The sequence below is a fragment of the Plutella xylostella genome, chromosome 9 (genome assembly GCF_932276165.1).
Source record: "Plutella xylostella chromosome 9, ilPluXylo3.1, whole genome shotgun sequence".
Lineage (NCBI taxonomy): Eukaryota > Metazoa > Arthropoda > Insecta > Lepidoptera > Plutellidae > Plutella > Plutella xylostella.
In genome coordinates this window covers 11,129,855-11,156,633 of record NC_063989.1, presented here as the reverse complement: position 1 = coordinate 11,156,633, position 26,779 = coordinate 11,129,855, and the positions used below count along the sequence as shown (strand labels likewise).

Here is a 26,779-nt window from a genome sequence, read left to right as displayed (position 1 = left end):
TGACCCCCGGGCCGTGCCTCGAATGGGCGAAGTTTAATTGCCCGCGGCGCCGCGCCACCCGTCAACTAAATAAAATGCCTTTTCGGCCAAATAAATACTGTACAGCAACGGTTTTAATATCGACTGCCGCTCTATAGTAATGCGAATCCAAAAATAAATATAGTCGAGTCTCTATTTAAATTTAGAAAGATAAAATTTAATAATATTCGGTATTATTTAGATCAAAGTACACCATCAATAATAGACGCATTTTTCCTGAAATAAAAATGACATATTATGTATCTAGCCTATCTGAAACCTAGTTAAACATTGTGAGATATGGCGTTTCGACTTTCTCCGTGTTCGGCATCATAAGGGTCACAGTGACAGTCCATTTTTCTCTCCACCTTTAATTTGCAAGGTGCGGGTGCCTATATAAATAGAGTGAGTCGCCCGCGCGCCTCAGTTGTAATATCACCATGCAGAAATAACTAGGTTTCAGATAGGCTAGATACATAATATGTCATTTTTATTTCAGGAAAAATGCGTCTATTATGTAGTCTGAGCCTATCTGAAACCTAGTTAAACATTGTGAGATGTGTTTATTATCGCATGGTGGAGAGAAAACCAACTGTGACCCATAAGCTACTGATGAGTATATCAGTAGATAAATATTTGAATCTATAAATTTATAATGCATAGATTTCTAAGTAATAGATATACTAAAAAGAAAGGTATAAGTATACATAAGACTTAAGTACTTCCTTATTATTCCTGACTTGTCAGAAAGTTATGGAAGGTATGTACCTAAACATATAGGTAGGTATTTATACATATGGATACACACAGTGCCTCTTCGAAAGCAATACTTATAAGTAATTATTGATCAAAATCTTGTTATTGTCAAGGCAATATTTTTAACATACACTAGCCGAATGGATGGAACCAGTGAAATACTTTGCAACAATATTTAAAAGCTGTAAAATGTAGAATATCGATCCAGGCCGCTGGGGCTCAGGTCAGCACATGCTGACTAGGGTATGTAATTCTGGACTGACCTCAGAAATGCAGCAGCCGACCCTGGAGCCTCGAGGACCTGCTCAGTCAGCCCCGTACGACGACACGGCCTGCAACACCTGGCGCGGCATCTAGTCCTTGGAACGAGGAGTGGTGCTTGAAGGGAAGATAATTTTACTAAATATCTCAGCCTCATCAGCTACTGGAAAAGATTAGATGAAGGCTGTGACACTGGCGGATAACTAAGTATTCAGTTTTTCAAACTTTTTTTTTCATATTCTAGATTGACAAGTACCACACAGTCTAATTTTGTATTCTAACTAACTCGGCGGTTAACGAGTTCCTGTGCAGTCCTACTAGGAAGGAAAGTTATTTTATAAGCCTTTGCACCGATTTTGTGGGCTACTATCATTCTGTATCATCATGTGTGAATATTATGAGCTCTGGCAGCATTCCTTGGTAGATGACATCAATTAATAAAGATTGATTAACACAACAATAACAATTGTAATAGTTGACAAATGAAACCCGGCTAACATGTCTTAGCTGGGTAAGTAAATGATCAGTCATGCCACCAGGATAAGTAAAATGTTCAGTACTTCATATGAAAAACATTAACAAGGTCACCTTTAGGTATGTTCGTCAACACTAAGGGCAGGTCTCGGCCAAAACCTCGGCTTCGCCTTGTTGCAACTTCAAAGGTACGTAGGTAGGTACCTACTTACATTGTTGTAGGTTCGATTTTGAAACCATTAAGTCAACCTAGATAAAACAAAATAAAATAGCTCGATTAAATAAAGATGGTACGTAAAGATGTTAGTTGTACCTGATCAGACCTGATGCAACGACAGCCAACATAGACTCTCTAATCTGTGGAAGCAACAATCATGGTGGCGGGAACATGGACAGTTGGACGAGCCACCTCGAGCCTGACTTATCAATCAGAACTGACAGTTCGCCAACAGCAGATAGCTTGCGGCTATCTATAGGTAAACGTAGGTAGTTAGCTATACCCAAGAAAAGTCCTTGAACATCGATATGACAGTGGAACGGCGAATAACTGTGACATTCTTTAAAACAAAAAGGCTTGTTGTTGTCCAGCTAAGGAAGGTTACCTACTTCAGCGACCTGGTATTGCATTCTGAAAGAACTGCGAAGAGTTAATATTATGACTAATAATTATTACTTATTTAGAAAGTTTTCCGCAAACTCTAATAAATCAAGCAGCTACCACGTCACCGCTGCACGGTTATAACCCTGTACTAGCTTAGTAGATATATATACCAGTTTTAGCCTTCAGCTAGAGGCCAGAGAGCTCCTAAATGAGATGCGAGTACGAGCATGACACAAGTAATTTTTTACTTGGTAACTAGTTACGTAACTAACTGAAAGATCCATAAAACAGTTGAGGATTACTCAAAATGGAATTGTGAAAACGGCACGTCTGCATCTTAACCAGTCAGTCTAAGTAGTTTCAGCAGATACAGTGTTGAAAAATAGTTATGAAACGTTTGCGCCAGAATCGAATTAAAAATACATTTTCATTAGAGAAGCCGTTTAGGCATGAATAGGTACTTTCACCCTTTGGATTGTGCTCCAAATGATGACCTTCGAAATTCATAGAAATTTAATGACGACTGCCATTGTTTATTATCTAGCCCCGTACATTGAATAGGGCTGCGGCTACACGTGATGTGATACACAGTACACAGTAGGTATATGCATGTTCCCAGAATAGTGGAAGTTATAATTTTACCAAAAGGTAGTCGTCTCGTGCAGGAGCACCGTTACTCGATTTATTAGATACACAACTAGTAGACAGCTGCTGCGTAGGAGGTTCACGCATTACACTCACAATCCACTGGGACATAAAGAAGACAGCTAATATGGTGCCACTCAGAAACCGCGATGACACTCCGATCATGATCACCCGACAGTAGGATCATAATAAATTCGGTAACTTGTGAAGCGGTATGGTATAGCAACAGCGACTTTCACGAAATCAGGAATTAGCTCAGTGCTTTTAGGTTGAACACTCGCCGGTGGGATTCACTTTGCTCACAGCCGAGAAAAGAAAAGACTCAAAGCTGGAATCTGCCGATGTGTCATGACACTTAGGGTCTGTTCCACAATGTCTGGTTAGTGGCTACCTGACGGATAAAATACATGCTGTCACTTTCTGTTATTATTTTTTAGACAGTGACAGCATGTATTTTATCCGACAGGTAGCGACTAACCAGACATTGTGGAACAGGGGCTTAAGATAGTGTCTGGGGGGTCACTTTATATGACGAAAAACGAACTTTCAGTGCACTGCGGCGCGAGCCGCTCTATCTGTTTGTATGTATTAAACGTGCCGATTGCACGACAGCTCTCGTTCGTTCGTTTCTCATCAGTATAGAGTAACGCTCCTACTTACCGTGCGTCACCATTCCCATGAGCAGTCCAATGATCTTAAGGCAGTTTAGAACAAAAGATGCATTAGACAGTTTCTTCAGCAGAGACATTGAAATAAAAAAATTATTGCACAACTATCCCCAGGAGCAGTCTACAGGTCACTTTGGGCAGTTCAGAAGAAAGCTGCTTTAATAGAATACCCTACCTCAGCGGAGGCATCAAATTGAAGTGCTATAACACTTGTAGAAGCGGTGCACGTTACCCGATTTGACGGCAGCCATGCCGATGCGGCTACGGCGACTGCAGGTGGTTACTCAGGCTTCCTTGGTGTGCCCTTGTATGGCTAACATGAACAACCTTGGCAGTAAACGTTCGTCTGCATATGCCAAAATCACTGATGAATAGCGCACGTTACTCGATACCTTCTAAATAAGTCACTCATAATGATGGCTGATGATGATGATGACCGTACTAGCAATAGTGCAGGCGGTTCCGCTGAGACAGGGGGCGTTTGGATCTGGCAACCAGAACAGGAGTGCCAGGTGTGCGCAGCGATGCAGGTGGGACAACACAGCCGCCAGGGCAGGAGTGCATGGCTGGGTCTATGCAGCGATGCAGGTAGCACAAACCGGTGGCCAGGGCCAGGACCGGGTGTACGCTGCGATGCCGGTGGCACAAAACGGTGGCAAGGGCCAGGACCGGGTGTATAGCCGCCAGGGCAGGAGTGCATGGCTGGGTCTATGCAGCGATGCATGTACCACAAACCGGTGGCCAGGGCCAGGACCGGGTGTATGCTGCGATGCAGGTAGCACGAGACGGCGGCCAGCGCAGGAGCACAGGGCCGGGTGTATGCTGCGATGCAGGTGGCACGAAGCGGTGGCCAGGGCAGGAGCGCAGGGCCGGGTGTACGCTGCGATGCAGGTGCCACAAGACGGCGGCCAGCGCAGGAGCTCAGGGCCGGGTGCCGGTTACACGAAACTTCAATTTCACCGAATCGGCCTGCCTACCCTCAGCGGGTAGGTACCGGCGGATCACATTACTCGCCGCACATGCCACAATGTCCCAACATACTGAAACTCGGAGCCACGTGCTTCCTGTAAAAAATCTTATGACGGTCCTGGAAAGCTCCTGTTTGTAAAGCCTTACATAAGCTATAATCAAGTGCATTATTGTAATAGCAAAGTTTTTATCAACTGTTTTCTAAAAATATTAGAAATTGAGGGTAGAAAAATATATTTTTATTATTTTTTCCTTTATAAAATTAACATATGCTTTACTTAAAGCGGTCATTAATGTAAGTATCTAGCTCAAGCGCCACTAGTAGGACCGGAATATGTGATCAATCATCACCACGACTATTGAATCGGACCCTACTGCGTGGGATAAAAACCCCAAGCGCCGGAGCATTATGACCAGTGGCTGAGCTTTTAAAAGCAGTAAATAATAGCATTTTACTCACGGCTTATCAACTCAAACCTTCGTTGCGAAATCCTCAGCAATGGCTGCGTGCGCAGCAGCCGGCAGGCCCCGCGCCGCCTGGTCCGCATCACGCTACAGCTCCCGGCAGCGAGGACTCCGCAAATTCAATATTATATTTTTCCCCGTCGGAGCGAAGCCGACGAGAACCGTGGCTACATTGAGCCATTTTGCCGAAGTGTTCACTTCAAAAATCAAAAACCAACTGAGGCGCGCGGGCGACTCACTCTATTTATATAGGCACCCGCACCTTGCAAATTAAAGGTGGAGAGAAAAATGGACTGTCACTGTGACCCTTATGATGCCGAACACGGAGAAAGTCGAAACGCCATATCTCACAATGTTTAACTAGGTTTCAGATAGGCTCAGACTACATAATAAGTATATATGGAGGAACTTTTTCGTACATACTTTTACTTAGAGCCTTAGATAACTTTCCTATCGATTTTAAGTAAGATTATAAATTAATTTTAACTATGTATTGTGGACTAATTACATTCTGGTTATTACTTGAGGGATGTGAAATAAAACCGTCATGAATATGTTATCTAATAAATTCTTTATTCATTAAACACATACAGTTCATCATAATTTTGATCTAATTTGACATTGTTACCGACTTTAACGACAAATGCAGTGTATATCTAAACGGATACCAATCGATCCCCAAATATTTGGTTCAAATATTTGGTCAATGTTATTATAATATATTGTCTTAGGTTTTTCGTCCATCATTACGATTACAAATATTATTTTAAACAACATTGAAAACATTTAAGGAGAACGCTAAAATACACCTTAGAATAGTTTCTACCTACATTGATTTAAGGTTTAAATTCTATTTATTGATAAACAGTAAATATTGGTTTATCCCATCCAGCAGAATTAGCATACACTTTGGCTCGACGATAACTTATGTATATTACTTATGTATAGTCCGTGAGGGATGGACTAGGGTGGTCGCCTGGCAATGCGATATATCGGAGCGCTGCCATGCCACCGTCAACTCTAATGCAAAGTGATAGAGTCGATATTGACGCAATAGCAATGCTCTGCTATATACACATTAAAGAGTTACACCCAAGGATTTTTCCAAAATGTTGTGACGGAGCGTACTTATTCACCCGTAACATACCCTCTGTCCATGCTGGATAATGATTAAACTTCTACATTTTATTACAATGTGACAAATTGTTAAAAATCTAGTTCCGTCGTCCCTCGTGCCCACACACGTAAATAAACCTATAAACACTCTGTATAACATGTATATCAGATAAATACACAATTTCCAAAAGCGATAAGTACAGAAAGTGTAAACTTTATACAAATCGTCTATTATTCAGTAAATACAGTTTGAAACTTATCAATCGTCGTAATTGCAGTGAAAATGTGTATAATGATCGCGGAAATTACAAAGTTTTGCCATTAAGCAGCAGTTGAGTTTGTGATGAAGGAAGTGTGATAATTTGAATCAGCCGCTTAGAGCCTAAACTTCTAAGCTAAAGGCTCCAATTGGCCGCCGACGACATGTAGTTGGAGCATACGACGTCGGCGTCGACTAATTTCAATTGACCAGTCGAGCGTCATGTCGCTAGCCGCTAAATGAAACCCATAGAAATACACAGAAACCAGTAGTGATGTTGCGTCGATCTCATGTCGCCGGCGGCCAGTTGGCGCGCCCTAATTCACATTTTATGGCTATCAATTCCTTAGTTTAATGTTCTTTTACTACTTCCCAATCACTATGGTCGGTCACGTGATAGTTTCAGTCGCAGAATACCTAGCTAGTAGTTAAACAATACAAATAATAGCTTACACAAATTATATTATATACATCGGCGTTGTAAAATTAAGACTTTCATACAGACAAACGCTTCCCTTATATACAATACTTGTTGTAACTAGAAACACACAGGCTCGGAGAAGTTATGTGACATTCAGCCAATCAGAATAAAATGTATTGGTACTTGTGTATACTTAATAATATTATATAGCCACCACCATGTTATGGCTATTTACAGAGAATCTATAAAGCAGCAAACACTTCAGTTGAAAGAATAATACTACACTAACTTAGACAATTGTTAAATGCTGTCAAGAGGATGTCAGAAACCGTATGTTAACACCCGTTAAACTTGAATCAGTTTCATTAGTGGTAAAAAAATCATAATCATATGATTACATGCGAAGAGTCTCTTGAGTACTCAAAGTATTTACTTGATTTTGAAGGTAATAAATACCATTTATAAAGATTTCAGGCCACTCCCACTCCCATAAAATGTATCCACACGTAAATATGGCAACTCATTGAGGACTGCTAAGTGTTTCGCACATAACGTTTAACGTTTAACCATTTTATTGGTTTTTATTTCCATTTCTCATTATTTTATTTGCAAGGTTTTTAGCTGCGCCCAGTTGTGTTGTATTATAATTATCATTAATCTGTAAACCTGTTTTAATACGTACATAATATATAGAACATAGCTTGGGTTAATTTCTTTACTAAGACTAATAATGATCATAAATCATCTTTGCAAGAAAATTTTGAATTGATTTATAAGACAATTTGATATTTTGTTTGCAAATACACTTATGAACACGAGAAAAATATACTTAGTAAGTTATAAAAATCATCATACCCACAATAACATACAAAATATAATGTTACATAATAAACATCACCTGTAATATCATCTTCATAATCAACAATGATTTCATTCAATAAGTAATCTGGTATAAATAGATGATTTACTATAAATAGCTTGGAATGTATGTATAAATAAATACACTATATTTTAAATTCTTTTACAACAGAAGAATATGGGAATGATTTTGAAAAAGACAAATAATTTTCTATAATAATTCCAAACAAGGCACAGATGGACTATTAATGAAAAATTTCAGAGGTACTTACCTAATATAATAATTTTAATAAGTATCTAGAGATAATTAATGGAATTTCATAAATAACTCAAAGTCATAAAAGTTCTTAATCATTAATCCATCGAAGTTGAAAAGGCAGTGTATTTTTTATAAGTAAATTACCCAATTAACTTTCTAATTAAAGTATATGTAGCTAGTAATGATACCCCTTAGCTAAAGAAACCTAAAAGTATTTCTAGTTAAATAAAATTTGTGACTAAAAGCACACAATATCATGGCCGCCAAGAAATGCGTAAGGAGGAACTAATTAAGAAATAAACGTTACAAAAGTGATGTTGGCGCGTAATAACTTAGCCGCTAAGATTGTCTTTGACACTTATAGTCATAGCCTTATGACTTATTATTGCTCATGCTCATGTAAGCAAACGCAACGGTGAAACAAAAGAGAGCGGTTTAAATTCCAAATTCAAATTGACTCATTGGAACTGCAGCTGGCAGCCTAGTCCCGCAGCATCCGGGCGAGCAGCATGGAGCTCAGAAGAAGTAATACTGCAGGGATCTGGTTGGCAGCTTTGCCTGAAAAAAAGAAAAAATATATCACGTCGTGATAAATGTTTGAAACAGTCATGGGTCATTCGAATCATTTTTGATCGATAGTGCGTAGTCTGCTGCTACGGCACGCTACGAAATGCTACGATCGCTACGAAAACTGCTACGACTTTTACACCGCCTAACGTTATACAGGAAAATCTCTGTTATTTCCTAGTACAGAGCAGTATATCATGTACCTACCATTAGCATTAATAGTTGTTTATTATTGTAAAAATAATGCCTAGACTTTTCGGAATAAATATTATTATTATTATCAGTGTTTGTTGTTTTTAAATCTCCCTTAGGTAAGTTTTATATACAGATTACGATTAGACCTTAGCCAAACGTAACTAGACTGGATCGGTTTCGCAAGATAAAGAGGCGAGGAATTGGAATTGCGGCATGTGTTGAGGATTGTGGCTTTCTGAAGATGGTGTGTGGAGTGGTGTAAAATGGTATTTTCAGAATTTCCACGCAATTTTTTAGAACTTAGAGTTGTACTAGCTGATTCCACGAGCTTCGCTTTGCTTTCGCTTCGCTTTAATAAGATTTCCCGTGGGAATTAGGCAATAAATAGTAATGTATATATAATAATATGTGTTAATCTAGGGTATCAGCTAACTCCATACCAAATTTCATTAAAATCAGTTCAACATTTTTGGCTTGAAGAAGTAACAAACATCCACACAAACTCACTCACACACAGTCATACTCACAAACTTTCGCCTTTGTTATATCAGTAGGATAGGATTATACAGGATGTTTTTTTTTAAAGATTTTATTATCACTCCACAGACTTTATATACAGGTTGTTGCAAAAGCCTTATGTACTGACCGGTGGCGCGGATGTCGCTCTCCAGCAGGAAGGGCTCGTCGATGACGTGGATGATGCCGTTGGTGCACTCCACGTCCGGCCGGAACACGTGGATCCAGTGCCCGTTCCACTCCACGTAGTAGTCTGGAGAAGAAGAGGGGTTAGTGAACTGGGAGGTGATGGTGGGTTCGGAGAGGAATGTCGAAATGAGGAAGTTTTATTTTATACTGATTTTGGAATGAGCTAAGCTTTGTTTTAAAAGGTTTTCTTGTAGGAATTCCGAAACAAAATTTGGCAAATTATATGTCAGCTTACTAGTGTACCTAAACAGTAAGCAATACCAAATTTATTTTCGAAATCGATCGTCAGATAGGAATTGATACTGGTAGAAAGTTATAAATATGCCAATATTTGTTTGCTTTTTCATCTTTCAGGACTAGGCTTGGTCATTTCGCAGCAGGGTAGGTTGCAGAAAATATTCCAGCGTCGTACTTGACACCTTGATTTCATTTACTTCATCGTATTTCTAACATTTACTTTACAAACGTTGCGTTCACCATTTTGTGTAGAAAACCAAACTCAGTCTCCAGGCCATAAATTCTTTACAAATCCGGAAGCACAATGAATGTCTCAGGCATTGAAATCCAGAAACGATAAACTAAAAAGGGTTTCGAACTTACAAACAGCTTACAAATGCCTAATCCATTAAAACTTTCCTAGATTTCCTACTTAATTCACCTTAGACTGATAATTCATTGCTCGCAATCAAAGATAAGTAAAATGCAACTTCTAACATTCCCTGCCCGCCTGGTAGATGTAGGGAAGATAATGCGATAACAACTTTAATAGTCTTTAATGGATGAACTTCGAGATTGGCTCACACGATCGTGTATTAATAAATTGATATAAATAGTGAACAGTATGAAACGCATAAAAATGAGTTCAGAATAAATTGTTTTTGAAAATTATATTTCATAAAAAAATTAGTAGGTATCTAAGGTATATTAAAATCTATTGAGATTTAATGAATAAGACCTGTTGGAAATGAACGAGACGTAGTTGCGAAACTGTTAACAAGCACCTGACACATAACTGCAAATTTTAGGAATGTTGCCATGTATGCCTAGTACTTTATATTGACTTACTTTCTTAAGATCGTTCAACCGATGACTACTTACTACCTAAGAGTAGAGTGGCCGATACAGTGTCCACGGCCGAGAACTCGGTCAATTGCAAGCCGTTCATTGGTCAAAGATCGGCCGAGTATACCTACTGTCTTGCCACTCTACTCGGCAGATGTAACAGGGTTTCAGACACTCACTCTTGTCGCTCTCCTTGACCCTGAGCCGCAGCGGGTCGCGCGACGTGGGCAGCACGAAGGGATGCGTCTCATTGGCCAACAGCTTCAGGTCCGACACGGTGTACGCCCGGCCGGCACGGATCACGTGCCGCTCGAGGATCTGTTTCGTCTGGCAGGGGGGCAAATAAAGATACAGTTATTTTACATACTGACAACCACAATAACAAATACCGGACGTTATAGAAACATTTATTGGACACACTGACAACACCAAAAATATTGGAATACTATAGCTTGACAACTTCGTGCGCGACCCTCCTTGCGGGGTGAGAGACGTGGCGGGGGCGAGGTAGCACGACATGCTACACACGTAGAAAAGTGTGCCCGGATTAATCTCGCGATAGCTTGTAACTATTTCTGGCGTAATGTAAGAGTAAGTAAAATTTGATTCTATGAGTGTTCCCGTAAATGTCATATTTAGCTTAAAATTTATAGTTTGACAGCATTAAAATTAGGATGTCTACCTTCAGAATATCTACCAATTTGAATTTATTTAAGTATGTATGAAAAAGTGTTTTATTTTATAAAACAATTTCTATGTCACTTTTATGTTCACTCTCTGTTTGAACTTGTTCATGGTCGTCGTCATCCCCATCTTCATCATCGTTTTCATTAACTTCAATTATAAATCTAAAACAAAAACAAAAAAAATATACCTACTTTGAAGTATAATGTACTAGAGTGTTCCAAAACTTCGATTTCACCAGAATCATCAGTGACTTCCATTTTCTTTAATGAAAAAGATTATCATCTTCCACCTTCAATTTTGGTTGCTTTCCTAGTTACAAGAACTGACAACTGACGCACTGTCATATGGACTCTTCGTCTTTGTTGTTTACTTTTTCGTATCTGACTGCGCCGCAGCCGCGTAGCAGGGCTGATCCGGTACGCTGTTCTACAAGAAGCCCCTTAATTTGAGAAATTATACGATTTGTTATTTTTAACGTTATTTTGTTGACGAATTATAGATAGGTACCTAATTATAATATAATTAAATTTTTAAAAAGGTACCTAAATATTCCAACGATTGTGGAGGCTCCGGCCTCAACACTCATCCTAAGACTAATGGTCTCAGGATCAGTGGTCTCATGTGCGTCGAACTCAGATTATGACAGATTTTACAACACATGTGGCCGTCTCGACTGCTCGGCCGAGACTGCCGTAATAATGACGTGCAGTGCACGCGTTGCCCTTCCCCACTACCTCTCATGCTACCCGCTGTCGTCTTGGGTACCTCGTCCCCTCCGCGTCTGTCACCCCGCAAGGAGGGTCGCGCACGAAGTTGTCGAGCTATAAACAAAGAGTAACATAATGGTTGCTGGTCACGATGGCAAAACCAGCTCAGCATGCGCTGTGGGAAATTGGGGTTTGCAATGCGATTTATTATAGTATAAATAAGAAATAGGTTAGTTGGAGAAACGCGTGAGTTTAATTCTACGCCACTGCATGTTTTAGTGACGTTGCAATCTCACATGTAACTAGAATCATATTTATATAATTAGCTAAAATACATGCATACGTCTCATTTACGGAGTTCATAATTGCTGTGTTATTATTATGTTTAATAATCGATCTAATATTCAAAAAAGGGTTATTGCCTAATGCCACCAGACAGCAATTTATAACTTTTGTAGAGCAAAATGTTTCATTTCCGTACCTGAGTTGCCAACGATGCACCATCAATTAAAATTGGTGTGGATGCATCTTTACCGATCAAATATTGTTCCTCTCACATGTTGCAAACATATGAGAGGATGTTGATTGTAAGGGTGCGATCGCTTCTGTGTGAACAAAGGATCTTTGTGGTATAGAGTTGTTCCTCAATCATTATTCACAGTTATGTTACAGTGTAAAATCTGATAGTAAGTTGATGTTGGGTTGAGTCGGGTAAGCCTTTGTTTGAAGATTTATCTAACTTTGTGATCACTTTATTGACAGATATCTATTGGCTGAGGAATAATAACAACAGACTTTGTATTAACTACATGGGTTCTACCGGAGTTTGATTTTACAAACTTTGTATACAAAAGTAACTTTGAAGGCTGAACATTGTAAGTATTTATCCATTTCATTATCGAGATACAGTATACTTAGTTAGTATTATAAGTAAATATCTTTATGTTGAGTAATAATGTTTTAAAGTACAAGTTTAATTGGTTATTTTTAATAATCACTTATATGTGTAAATTATGCAATCATATTTATCGATTGACATGATTTTTGATATCGAATAATAATCTTTTTGAAGTAGAATGTTTGTGAAGTACTTTGCTACTTGCTACCTGTAAGTATTTATAGTGAATAACATATAGAGCGTTTCACCAAATAAATTGCATAAAAAAAATCTCTGACTCTGGAATCGAAAAATACAAATCGCTCGACAAATAGGTGCTGAAAAAAGCTACGAAATGAAAAACCCGCTCACATAGTATCCAATGTCCTCCCTGAACAGCGCTTTGAATGCGGAGGGGTGTCGCAGCTGGAACTTGAGCCAGGCGTGGTCGCGCGGCACGAAGTACGTGAACCGGTGCTCCGCTTCCCCGAGTTGCTGGTTGAACATCTGACGCTTGCCCAGGTTGTAGGTTATGCTGCGGGGATAATAATAGTATTAGAGTGGGGACATCGCACACACGGCCATCTGACCCCAAGCTAGGCAGATCCTGTAATATTGGTATCGAACAGCTGATATATCTATCTGTATAGATAGATAAACAATCATATAGATAGACAGAGGTGGCTATTTAATGGTGAACGCTAGCTGGTGGTTCAAGAGCTGTCTTTTGATGATGAGGTGGTGGGTGTACTTATTCAGGGAGTCATGAAAACGCCAAGAGGTTACTCAGGTGACCTAAAGTTCTAAGACTTGAAAAATTCGCGCAAAGACTGGTGCTTATCTATAGAAGTTTTAACGGTCACGTGACTTTTTCTTGTAGGGAAAAGATTAGTCGCAGAAGAAACATTGTTTAGAATGAGCCCTGGCGCTTACTGCAGACCACTTTTGCAAAACCGTTTGTATAGTTATAATCTGAATGGCCGGCCATCCTAAACTGGTTACATATAACTTGAATTTAACATATAGCTGATGTAGCTGCCTTAAACCCTAGACTTACTTAAGCATCGGGTCAGTTTTCAGCTTCTCAAACACCGTCGTATACGGCACTCCCAACACTCTATCTATGATGTGGACGAAGCCGTTAGTCGCCGCGATGTTGGGCTGCGTGACGGTGGCGTTAACCCCGCCGCCCTCCACCGTCAGCGTCTGGTTGTTGCCTTTAGTCAGCACGTTGAAGTATAAGTACTTCCTGGGTGAGGCCGTGGGTGCTTGGTAGATCTGGGGAGAGATGGCTGTTAGATGTGGGTTGGGGTGTCGGTTGATGGCTGTGTTCAATAAATGCTATTGCAATGCCATTGATTTGGTTCTTTCCGGTAAACCCTCTACTGCGTAGTTTTATTATGTAGCATTGCAATGGAAAAACTTTACGCCATCTTTTATGTAATAGATTTTTATAGATTGGATATTGAATACAGCCACTTATAACCGCTGTAAGTGCAGAACAGGGAGGTTGATTTATGTATCATTTATGAGTTGAGGGATACTATTCTAACATCTTCATGTTCTATATATATACTTCTATGAGATTCGTTGCTAGATGGAAAGCTTACAAAAGACCACGGCACTAGATAGAAACAATCATGCGATGACAAGTTGCCTTCGGGAAAAGGGTCTATTGTGATTTCTTTTAAGTACATCTAAAACAATAACCTACTTATTTTTACTTAAGTTTTTTACGATTGTTTCCTAACTAAACAGTTCATTAAACATAAGAAAGGTAGGTACAGTATGACCTAACTCAATGGTTCCACAAATCCACAGTTAATCCGAACATGCTCAAAAAAAGCTTCACGGCAAAACTTTAACGGGACCCGATAGAAACTTTGAGTCGCACATACTTTGTAATGGTCGAGGAAAACCGGCAAATTAAAAGTTCTAAAAGCCCGCCCGAGTCAGCATGCTGGCTACAGCTGACACACACATGGGAACGGAAAAACTAAAAGTACGCAAAAACACTGAACGCTCGATGTCCATAAACTAAGTCTAGATACAGGTGATGAATGTTCACGTACGGATCCTGGTAACTGCTTCCGAGTGGCGGAAAAATTTAAAAGTGTTGTGAAATAATTCCCTTTTGTGCACGCTTTCTTCGCGAAAGCCAACAAATTTAAATTGCAACAAAGCTCACGTGGGGTTAAATTAAATATGTCTGTAATACCTGGTTCATGTTGTTGTGAATGATGAGGTCCATGGGCAGCCTTTCTCGAACTAAATGCAGTTTCAGGATTTCCTGAAGTTTCTGATGATTTCTGTGGAATTGTTTTTGTATCGTTAATTAAACTAGGTAGGTACATGTATAATATTTAGGTTTCATAAAATGGAGCATTATCAATCATTAAGATATTACAAAATATAAAGTAAATCTATCGTTACGAATCGAATACTTGGAAGCTTTCAAATTTCTACCAATATGGGGGTTAAAATATGTCTATCCCCTTATAAAGGAAAACTAAATTAGTTTCTGGTTTAAACATGACTTCAGACTTCTCATTTATATGAAAGCTCTGTACTAGAACTGGTTCTAGACTGGTTGTATAATAAAGAGTTATGGAGGAGGATTATTGCAGTATCTTTGAGTTTTTCCACATGTCTTGATTATACATAACCTATAATTAAATAAATAATGGGTTTACCTGATAACATTCTGCACACTATACTCATTCCACGCCTCATTAGAAGGAGCGAAGAGAGTGAGGTCCTTCAGGTTGTGGAGCTCCGAGAGGAACTGGTTGTTAGGGCCGAGGTCCATCACCACCTCGTACAGCTTGCACAGGGGACCGTCCTCCTTCTCCTAGTGGGGATAAAGGCCATTTTTGGTTAAAAAAGAGGTTAGAAGTAAAAGGAATACAACACAGCGAAACACGTAACGAAATTTTGTTTAGGCGTTGTGGTTGCGGTAATATGTTGCCGTCGTTAGCTATAGCTTGCAGTGGTGCTTTTATGGATTGGCATAAATGTGCGTTTCTAGCATCTCAATAAAATGTTTGGTAACACTGATAAACTTCATGGTTTTAATCAGATAGTAAGAGATGCATTAAATTGTATTGGAAGGTTAATTCGTTAGATTAGATTAGGGATACATTCAACATACCTAATTGTACTACAAAATAGCGTTGTATAACTATTATACTGACCTTACCTCATTCTGATTCTACGCTAAATCATAAATCACAGAACAGTCGAAATAATTATGAAGCTTTCAATGGTATGATAATTGTGCAGAGTTGAAACAATGCTAATGATCCACATGCATATTCAAACAGTACTTACGATCCCCTAAAGTTGACAAGTTCATGCAGGGTCCGGATGAGGCATAAACATACGAAATATATCGAAAACATACTCGTGATATATATAAATATTATTACTAAAGGCTACCTAATGTATTGGTCTTACTTTATTTATTATAGTTTGACCGCAAGAGCTTAGCAGCCTTGAGAGGTTAGAAAAAAAGGTCGTAAGGTTACAAAAAAACTGTTAAGGAATAGTAATGTTCTGTGTATGTAAGTAAAGGTCAAAGTGTGTAATGGATAAGTATGATTTTCTACTACACCCGGCTATAGCTAAGGGTATAGCCCTTTTGGTCAGACTACAAATACATACATAAATATTATACCTAGAAAACTATGCCATTATTTAACTATGCTATTATATACCCACACATGTAGTTCTAGTTATATGTAACTAACTAAAAACTAGTCTTCAACGATGCTTTGATGGACTTTATGAGTACCTACTACTACATAAGACATCACTTACATTTCTATATTACATACGCTTTTAAGATACCTACTTAATTATGGGGATGGTGTATTAGTTTAAAATGATAAAGTTATATTCTTATTTAGGTTAATTAATAATTACCTAAAGATAGACTAACATGGCACGGGTGTGAAATCTTAAACTCTGACAAATTATATGAAAAAGATATAAAAGTTAAAATCGTGCATTAATTTACATAATATGGAAATGCTTTTAGAGTTTGAAAACGAAGAGAATACAAAATATGTAAATGATAAGAAACACTCACAAACATGGATTAAAAGTTAAAATGGGAATGATTTTTAAGGATGTTACCTTCATCGTCTGCTCCAATATAAATGAGGGCAAAATTTAACGAGACTTGTTTTATAAAATGATTTTATGTCGTTATTACTTTGAAGATTAAACATGAATAATAATGTGCTTAGCAAACGTTGCTGATATCAAAAACCTACCTACAAAACCTATTACTACAATAGGGTAACGTAACGTACCTAGGGACATTTTCGACTACCCCAACTTTGAATGAAGCTATCGCAGCGTACAACTAAGGGTCAATTCAGACGTACCACAACCACACCACAGCCACAACCACACCACAACCACGCGGTGTGGTCGGGCGTATATTTTGTATTGGCAATGAATAATCCAATTCACACGTGCCACATTTTGCCGTTGTCATCGACCACCTGTGTAATACGACCACATCGCAACCACATCGCAACCACAACGCAACCACATCGCAACGGCAACGCCGCCACGCGGCGGCGGCACCGCGGCAACCTGTTTTCCGTATTAACTGCACACGACGACGTGGTTACCACATCGCAATGACAGCGACAACGCAACCACATCGACATTTTGTCGCTGCCACAACGCAACTGCAAAAAGCCGCTGTCACACAATTCACACGTAACCACAGCTTGACCACATTTTGTCGCTGCGACGTGGTGTGGTTGTGGTACGTGTGATTTGACGCTAAGATATTAATGTGAAATTTTCTTTATTCGGTAGGATATATAATCTATTATCACTAGTATTTGTGCTAAAGCTTTAGTGTGGCCAGATTTTACTAAATTAAGATAAAAGTAAAAAGGCTTGTTTTGACCCAAGGTACGTTACACGTTTGTACCTTGGGACACTGTTTCCTATAGCTTTGTTCTATGGAAAATGCAAACTTCTAAATAACGACTTATATCTGCGATGCTGGTATGATCACGAGACTCACTAGTTTTGCCAAGCGAGTAAAATACTATATCTAGGGTAGAATTTTAATATGTTTATTTAGCCGGTTTTTAAAATACAATCAATGTCCCGAGGTACAAGCGTCCCAAGGAACGTTACGTTACCCTATTTGTTGTTTAAAACTGCTTGTTTTGTATCTAGTAGGTAGGTGGTTATCATAATTCATCACTGGGACTTATGGTGTTAATTTTGTTTTGTACTTGGACCACTAATTAATCCTGTAGTCCCGTTGTCCCCGTAGCTGTGTCCCCGTTACGGGGACAACGGGACGTCATTATATTTTCGTTCCGTTGTCCCCTTTGCGGGCAATAATGAACGGGGACAACGGGCCGTCAAAATTTTACGTGTCGTTGTCCCTTCCGAATTCTATTAGCACGAAAAGATGATACATGATCGGGTTTAGGTAATGGGCAATGTCCGAAAAACTTCGACAACGCTCATAATTTTTCTGATGATAGGTATAACCCTCCGTATCATCCTAAAAAAATCTCAGATTTTTTCTATACGTTAGTAATTTTATAAAAAGAAAAACATTTCAAGTTTCACAAAACGGGGATTCTACGGACTTTAGGACTTTTTCCATCGTCTCAATGAGCAATAAAAAAAAATATGACAGGTATGAATGTTCAAAAGGGTAGTGTAGTTACGGAATATCTCATTGGTTGACTGATTTAGAATAAGCCAATGAGAGTTTTGCAAACAACAATCTCATCTGTGCTTTTGTTTCGCGGCAGTATTTCGTCGTGCCGTTGCGCATCCTTTAAACTCAAACTCAAACTCAAACTCAAATCTTTTATTCGTGTACACAGGTAAATTCAGATCTAATACAATTATCAGTAGGTACATCCCATGTACTGCTTATTCATTAAGCATACGAACATATTGAATTGTCAATGGCTCATGCTAAATAACAAAAATGCATGCAAATACACAAATCAATTAATTACATATTTTATAAGTACATTGAAATTTAAATTAGTCAGGTAGGTATACAAATACATACAAGATAATATTAATTATGTTAGAAATGTCATTTATTATAGTGTTCTGTCGTCAAAAAAGTCGGTTATTGTGTAATAGCACTTAGCAATTAATAATTCACATAATCTTTTCTTAAATATTTTTATGTCTAGGTCTCTAATACAATTTGGTATTTTATTGTAGATAAGCAGTGACATGCAAAAAACACTTTTATTCATTAAGGCTGTCTTTGAGGTTTGAGTGCATAGCCTGTTCCTATGTAGCGAACGTATCCGACTGCAGTGATGTACTTCTGATGCCTTCAAGAAGAGCTTTGGATTTGATTTTACAAATACACCTACTTCGTAAATATAAATCCATGGCAAAGTTAAAATTTTGAATTTCTTAAAATAGGGCTTACAGCTGTCTGTGGTTTTAAGGCCACACATAGATCTAATTATTCTTTTTAAAATTTACACGTTCATCAAATTTGCCAAATTATCACCCAGGTTAGTTATGAATTGATCTAGCTAAAAAAGCGATTTGATGTGAAGATACTATATAAAATTCATGAAATAAAAAATATACTTGTGTTTTTTAAAGTTAATTTTGAGAACGGGGACAACGGGTCTGATTTTTTATTTTTTTATTAAGTGCCGCTGTCCCCGTTGAGGAGCTCACGTCCAACGGGGACAACGGGCCTGATTTTATTTATTTTCTGAAAGTACCGTTGTCCCCGCTTAACGGGGACAAGAATTACGGGGACAGCGGGACTACAGGTAATTAATATTCGATGACAATTTTTTTGGCCAATTTAACAATACTCGGATCATCATCATAATGGAAACAACTAAATTATTTAGTAATACTTAGTTATTTTATCTCTATCTTCATACAATAGGCTACAACTACAATGCAAAACCACAGATTTGAAAATATTTCGCAACGCTAAAAAATAACATTCCCTCTATTTGCCTAAGTAATGTATCTCCTTCTCTCAAGAGAGCTCAAAGCTTGATTGTGTTTCGGCTGGTATTAGCATGTATACTGAAGTAGACGGGTCCAATTCATCACACGTCGCGGGCCTTACCTTGGGAGGGTTGAAAACCTGAACCTTTTTAGCATAAAGGTTAAGCCGGCTTTACGGGGACGAGAAGCCATGTTCCCTTTAGGCTAAATTGTTCTACATTTCGTAGTATAACTTATGTCATTTTCTGTTATACCTACTCAGGTAAGGTAACTTATTGGCTTGGACTTGTGAGTGTGGATATTTTTATGTCATTTTACTTGAATTTGCAGCAGCCAATTTATCTTATATTTTGTAATAAATAATGACTCCCGCCACAAGTAATGTCACGCCCGATTTATAAGTAGTTTTATTTACCCTTTGGCTGCACTCATCTATAGAACTAAATGTCAAAAATTATGATAGGCTCATTGACATATATATTACTGCGTAAGGACAGGCCAAACCACTCAAGAAAATGGCACCCGCGCGTTGGCCCTAAAATAGACATTTTAGGGCCAACGGTCCTCAGTCGACAGTTGTCTGTGACGGAGAGATGAGTCTTTGTTTCTTGTGTAAATATGCCTATTTTTGTTGTGAAAGGCTACAAAAACTATGATACGAAGGTCAAAAAGGAATATGCAATATCGTATCATCCTTAATTAATAAATAAACACATTTTAAAGCGATAATTATTTTACTACCAAATTCTACAATGGCCGCACGATGTAACCTTGTACGGACGTCCGCATGCAACTCACTCATATTATTATGTACCTACTGTCCGGTGACGGTAAAATATGAACGCACGTACAAGGTTCCGTCGTCAGGATAAGTAGCTCGGCTCTGACATAGTTCCAACAAATTATGACAGATGGCAGTTATTTTGCTTGTATGAAGAAGGTTTGAGTAAAATGTTCGAAAGGGCGTATCCTTCCTTTTGAAATCATTGGATAGGCTAGGTTAGTTCCCAATTTTGCCGGTAGACTTCAGTCGTGGCGCGCACTCTATAATTACGTCTAGTAAATGTTTGATAGTTGGTCGAAAACTAAAAAAAAATACGTTTTTCACATCTTAGTGGCGCCTTTAGCGATAATAGTTTCTATCATGAAACTTTTAACAAATAATGTATGCAGATAGCAGAAGCAAACGCAAACTTTTTTCGTTTTCGTAAATTTCCCAACCCGTACATAATAATAATACAAAAATAATACTCGGTTCATACCTTCAAGAAGTCCACAACAGTAGTATCGACGACCATGAGCGGTCGCTGAATGAGGTGCACGACCCCATTCTTGACGGGGATATTCGCACGCACGATGTCGGCCATCACCACGCCGCGTGAGTGCTTTGCGTCGCCCGCCACCGTGTTCGACTTCACGTATGCTGCAGGGGAAATGGGATGATATAATGGTGGTTAGGATTCAAGGACTATAGCTTGACAACTTCGTGCGCGACCCTCCTTGCGGGGTAAAAGAAGTGGCGGGGGCGAGGTAGCACGACATTTTAGAACACGAGTACACACGGAGAAAAGTGCCCGGATAAATCTCGCGATAACGTGTCACTATTTGTGTCGTAATGTAAGAGTAAATTATGTTGATCAATAAAAAGGTTCTTAAAACTAGTTTCATTATTTAGGGTGGATTCGACCAAGCGCAGGTAACTTTTTACTCACGAGTAAACTACCAGTTACTCGGGAGTAAGCAGATTTTGCATTCTACCAAACCTCGGCCATACCAAGATCCGGCACACGGTTCTACAGAAAACCCCCGAAGATCATATAGTTGTCGGGGAGTGGGCACGAGCTAGCAGTGGTTGGTCAATGATTCGATCAGCCAGGTCGTTGGTATCGCCATTCATCATCACATCCCAGAAATAAAGGCACAGATAGGTAGTACACACTCGATTTATTCGGAATTACCGATCAATCTTACATAATACACGAGGATGCACTTGGTACAGTTAGATTAACTTTGATAGCGAAACGTGGTGATCCCTTCGGAAGGTGCACAGCCGACCCGTTCAATAATTTAAATCAGAATGACAGTCCGTCCCTGCTCAACCGACTACCCACCTTACCTTTTTATTTTTTAATATGCACCGTCCACAGATTCAACCCAAACTGCCAACATTTCAAGTGACAATTAGACGTTTCGATTAATCGAATGAATTTAGTAAACCTAATTATAAAGCAAGGTAAACTCAAAATATTCTTGAACTCCGACATAGTTTTATAATGCGATTTAATCTATTTGCGAAAATATACGATTTGTGGTTTTTGACGTTATTTTATTGACGAATCATAGATAATAATATTATGATTATTAAAATTCAAAAGGAAAATATTCCAAGGATTGTGGCGGTTCTGGCCTCAACACTCATCTTAAGACTAATGGTCTCAGGATCAGTGGTCTCATGTGCGTCGAACTCAGATTATGACAGATTTTACAACACATGTGGCCGCCTCGACTGCTCGGCCGAGACTGCCGTCATAATGACGTGCAGTGCACGCGTTGTCCTTCCCCGCTACCTCTCCGCTACCCGCTGTCGTCTTGGGTACCTCGTCCCCTCCGCGTCTGTCACCCCGCAAGGAGGGTCGCGCACGAAGTTGTCGAGCTATAGGTTTTGGATCGGTCGAATCGATTACTAATGCGTGAAGAATTGGCGCCCAACAAGGGACTGATATAGAATAATTGGCGCCCAACGTGGGCTACTTAAGAAATATTGGCACCCAACATGGGACATCCATATAATTATTGGCACCCAACTTGGGACATCCTTATAATTATTGGCGCCCAACATGGGATCTATGGTTAGGAAATAGTAAAAATATGGGCAACAATTTTAAATATTACTTAAATTGATTATGATAAATAATAGTCCCTAAACGTTAGCTAAATATAAGCAGCAGCACAGAAAGTAAAAGCTACTGTTAAAAGCAACAACATGAAACCCTACTCAATTAAGAATAACGCATTTTTTCTTACAGATACTTCATCTACATAGTTATATTTTATCTCAGATATTACAGATAGTAAGCCGCGTCGCGTGAACAAATCTCTGTCAAAAAGGATAACACAGTGCCGCGGGGAGCCCGAGGTCGCGCTAACAAGCACAAGCTCTGCAGCGCCACTGCGCAACAGACGGGATTATTCTGAACTAAAAGTTCAGCTCCATAAATAAATATGTTTTGGAATAGTAATGTTGGAAAATTTTAACACTTAAGTTTTAAAGTAAGTTAAGTTAAGTACTGTTCATTCGGAAAGGGCTTTAGTCTACGGAAGTGAACTCAATAAGTAAAATTAAGTACTGACTTTAAACAGTTAAAAAAATGTCACAAACCCATACAACTGTGTTTTTGTCTGTGAAAAAATATGGTGAGAAATTTCCGGAAATGTGTAATGCTATGCCACCATACTTTTACACTTAGTTACCTTATATCTTATCGGATTCTATTATCTGGAGCTTACAGTTTCATCATAGCTTCGAAATCACTTTGTCACCTTGAATAGGAGCCATCTCTTTGTAAGCACGTAACGCTTGTTGAAAACCGGTGGAAAGTCTTTGAGCCCGAGTGGAGGATTATTGAAAGCCAAAGCAAGTGTAAGGTTATATTGTTCGCTTAGTCACATCGAGGACAAAATTTTGTAGATTTTGGTATGTGATGAATAAAATAATTGTAGACCCGAATATATAATACCTATACCTAATAGGTATTACCTACGTCTTATTTTTATGACATTAGTATTGAGCAGCAGTTTTGTTTTCGCGAGTTTAGTGTCCCGTGAAGTTTCCTAGTATGTCTGGTAGGAAAAATCACTTTTCCCATAGTACCTATACAAAATAAAGGGTAGTATAATTATTTTATGAATTATTAGAACAGCTGTTTATTTCAGAGTTGGTCAGTATTTCACCCGAAACAGCGAATGTGACCACATTCACTTGCCGTCGAGAAGCTCGCTGGTACAACCGGTATAAATGTGCATTTGAGTTTTTTTCATTCGAGTACCTACTTAGGAGCTAGAACATTGCAGACTTCTAAAATACAGCAAAAACCACTTACTAAGCTCTTCCATCCCATTCTTCGTGGTGCTGAACGAGATGATAACCTTGACGTTGTCGCTGAATGCTTCCGTCTCGTACTCTCGGTCACTGTGGGTCGCGTGAGTGAACAGCACGTGGCGAGGGATCACGTGGCCGTCGATCACCTTGCCGTCGATCAGGTCCGAGCGGGTCGTCGGCTATGGAGAAGATCAGGATGAAGACATGGTGTAAGGGTTAGGTTATAAAAGTTAGTCTTGAATGCCTGGCACGGAGCGTAAGACGCGCACATCAAGACAGGACAAAAAAACATTCGCTCTTAAGAGGAGAGTATACCTTCGCGACTCTAGCGAAATAGGTATTTAGGAAATTATTTTTTATCGCTTGCGCTCTCATGCCTCGGGCACGGGTGCGATAGAGATGCACTGCTGCACGCGACTGACAATAGGTACTTTTCTTAGTGAAAATCTGGTTTCGGGAAAAAACGTTTTACACTAACTAAATATTAAGCAATCTCTTAGATTTTGGTGTCAATCGCTTCAGCATAATATATTCTAGGTTTATAGGTTTCGCTTTTTTTAAAAAAATACATCGTTATTGTTCAACGAACGGCTTGATTCGCATTAATTTATTAGTATATAATTTAGCACCTAAGTTCAGGGCATACTGAAAACCAGCGCTGCATAGATTATACGAGGTATAACTCGCAGCATTGCTGAGTTTGTCCTTTTGCCACCTTTTAATCTTAAGTTAATTTTTGTATTTGTGTTTTATTGTGTTTTCCCGATTATGTGGCAATAAATGTTTTTTCTTTCTTTTCTTTCTTTCTTTCTTTCACACAAAAATTACGTTATTTGAGGTGTCTATAAGTTTTTATCTATAAACAATATCGAAAAAAGAAAAAGCTATAAACCTAGTTATTACTTGTGTCAATAACATACAAAAAAATCATGGAGATTGGATAATATTTAGAGGTAGTAAAACGTTTTCTCTTTTTGTATGGACGAACAAGTGCTATACTCTCCTCTTAAGATTATTATTTAATCCTTGGCTTTAAAGCCGCATTCGATATTTTGTATCTATATTTCTGCCAAGAAACAGAGTACGGTGTAACTACAATATAAGATCACTGTGATAGCATGGAAAACTCAATTCAAATGTAAATTTAGTCCTTTGTAATCAGAATCACTGATTTCTAATACTTAATACCAACTTACAGAGCACAGTTGTTGTTGTAAATTCTATATTTGGGTGAATTAATTTTGGCATGCTAGGTACTTTACAAGGTTTAAAGGGACTTTAGCGTACGTAGTTAATTCGTTCACAGTTAACTTTTGTATTTATCCTACCCAATCTTAGTTAAAAATCATAAAAGCAGAATTACCTTAGCATTTTTATTTCCTGGCTGTAATAACAATAGCTTACATAAGCAATATTTTTATCATCCAAGATACATTTTGATACAATACGATTTAAGAAGACACAATATAAAATATTCTACAGAAATCTTGTTACTTATCGATATGTAACGTCAACTGAATAAACCTCTATACACTTTTGTATAGCTGTGTTAGTCACACACAGCAAAAAGCCATACAACTAAAATTGAATACGTTAAATAATAATAAATAAACGCATTCATATTGCAATATAACTAATTTCAAATTACCTTGAATCCTTCATCAACTGGTATAAAGAAAGTGTTCCTCCCCTCTGCGTCCAAAACCCCTTTTTTGTGAAGTTGGTTAACTTTCTGTCGGAAAGACCTGAAGAAATACAATTAATTAATGCAAAGAACTTGTGGGCGGGCAGCCTTAGTTAATATGCGCTTACCGACATCTGTAGGCACTCTGAATGAAATACACAATTATAAAATAATATAATTAATTTCATAATACAATATAAATTGCATAGCAATATAATAAATAGCAGGTAATGTATATCTTGTCAGGAAATTCACTTACAATGCTATCGTTTACATGCAAATTTTATTAAACTCACGAGCAATGAAAAAGTTCCACCTGTCATTGCCGTTCCATATGTCACTGGAACTTTTTCATTGCTCGTGAGTGTATTACTTTAGTTTACTAATAGAATTATGCAGCAAAGGTTTTATTGTGGTTTGTAAAACGAATTCAACAATTAATTACCTAAAATGATATTCGACTTTCCCATCGCGTGACCCGTAAAGAACCCACTGAAAGTTTAACTCTTCCATCTAACTTTATAGTTAAGTTAATCAGAAGAGCTTTTTCACATTTAATTGAATTTTACCCGCCCGTGTCTTAAGGAAAAAAACTGCTAGGTACTTTGTAAGCTTTGCCTTGGAAAGTAATCCCATATATATATTATTTTACAACATGACTTGAAAAAATATATTAGTTATTTTTGGTAATACTTACCTAACTATAAAATGCTTATCGTAGGTAGTTACTAAGTGGACAAAAACTGTTTATTAGTAAGTTTATCTGAATTCCCGGTTTTAATATTTACCATTAATTTTCGGTTATAATCTTTACATGAATTCACAGTAATAATCTTTATATATGAATTCACGGCTTTAATTACTACATAAATTCCCAGGTTAAATCTTCACACTCCACATCACACCATACCTCAGCCGATGCGGCCCAATGTTAAACACGTCGGAATGTTCCAGAAACTGGTACGCGTTGGGGTTGTAGACGGGCGAGGCGAGCGCGCCGGGCCCGTGCGGCTGCAGCGGCTGCAGCACCTGGTCGATGATGTGTAGCACCTGCGGGGAGCAGAGATTAGTGGGGGAACATCAGGATCAGGATAGAGAAGGTCTGAGGGTAGCGTCAGACACCACCGTCATATTTGCAATGAACAATCCTTAAGCAGAGTCACTCGCAGGTCAAATCGGACATAACTTGTATCAAAAATTGGACCAGATGTTTGATAGGCGAGCGACGCTGCTTAAGGATTGTTAATTGCTAATGTGTCGGTGGTCGTGAGGTAGCAGGATAGGTAGTCTGGCGCGAGCGTCAGACATCAGCATCAGAATAGGTAGTGTTTATGTCAATGAGTTAAGTGGGAAACTATATCTAAGGGCTCCCACACATAAACACGATATGACATCGCATCGCCAAAACGTGTCCTTCCCACTCGCAGGTA

General features: G+C 38.6%; 1 protein-coding gene across 6 annotated transcripts in view; it reads right to left on the bottom strand.

Annotated features, from left to right (window-relative positions):
- Positions 1 to 5,409: 5,409 nt before the first annotated feature.
- LOC105390594 (fasciclin-1) overlaps positions 5,410 to 26,779 on the bottom strand; it is an 86,368-nt gene continuing 64,998 nt past the window's right edge. Inside the window, exons 4-17 of one of the 6 annotated variants that reach the window (XM_038119033.2) lie at positions 26,260 to 26,399; positions 25,314 to 25,410; positions 23,667 to 23,844; positions 20,829 to 20,989; positions 16,708 to 16,716; positions 15,901 to 15,906; positions 15,264 to 15,421; positions 14,789 to 14,879; positions 14,643 to 14,657; positions 13,628 to 13,848; positions 12,943 to 13,105; positions 10,479 to 10,626; positions 9,179 to 9,301; positions 5,410 to 8,328 (exon numbers count right to left, since the gene is read on the bottom strand). In XM_038119033.2, coding sequence (XP_037974961.2) covers positions 8,252 to 8,328; positions 9,179 to 9,301; positions 10,479 to 10,626; positions 12,943 to 13,105; positions 13,628 to 13,848; positions 14,643 to 14,657; positions 14,789 to 14,879; positions 15,264 to 15,421; positions 15,901 to 15,906; positions 16,708 to 16,716; positions 20,829 to 20,989; positions 23,667 to 23,844; positions 25,314 to 25,410; positions 26,260 to 26,399 — 1,587 coding nt within the window. In that variant the 3' untranslated portion in view covers positions 5,410 to 8,251. The remainder of the gene's footprint in view (positions 8,329 to 9,178; positions 9,302 to 10,478; positions 10,627 to 12,942; positions 13,106 to 13,627; positions 13,849 to 14,642; positions 14,658 to 14,788; positions 14,880 to 15,263; positions 15,422 to 15,900; positions 15,907 to 16,707; positions 16,717 to 20,828; positions 20,990 to 23,666; positions 23,845 to 25,313; positions 25,411 to 26,259; positions 26,400 to 26,779) is intronic. The other 5 variants (XM_038119180.2, XM_038119090.2, XM_038119129.2 and 2 more) reach the window with 5 other exon arrangements.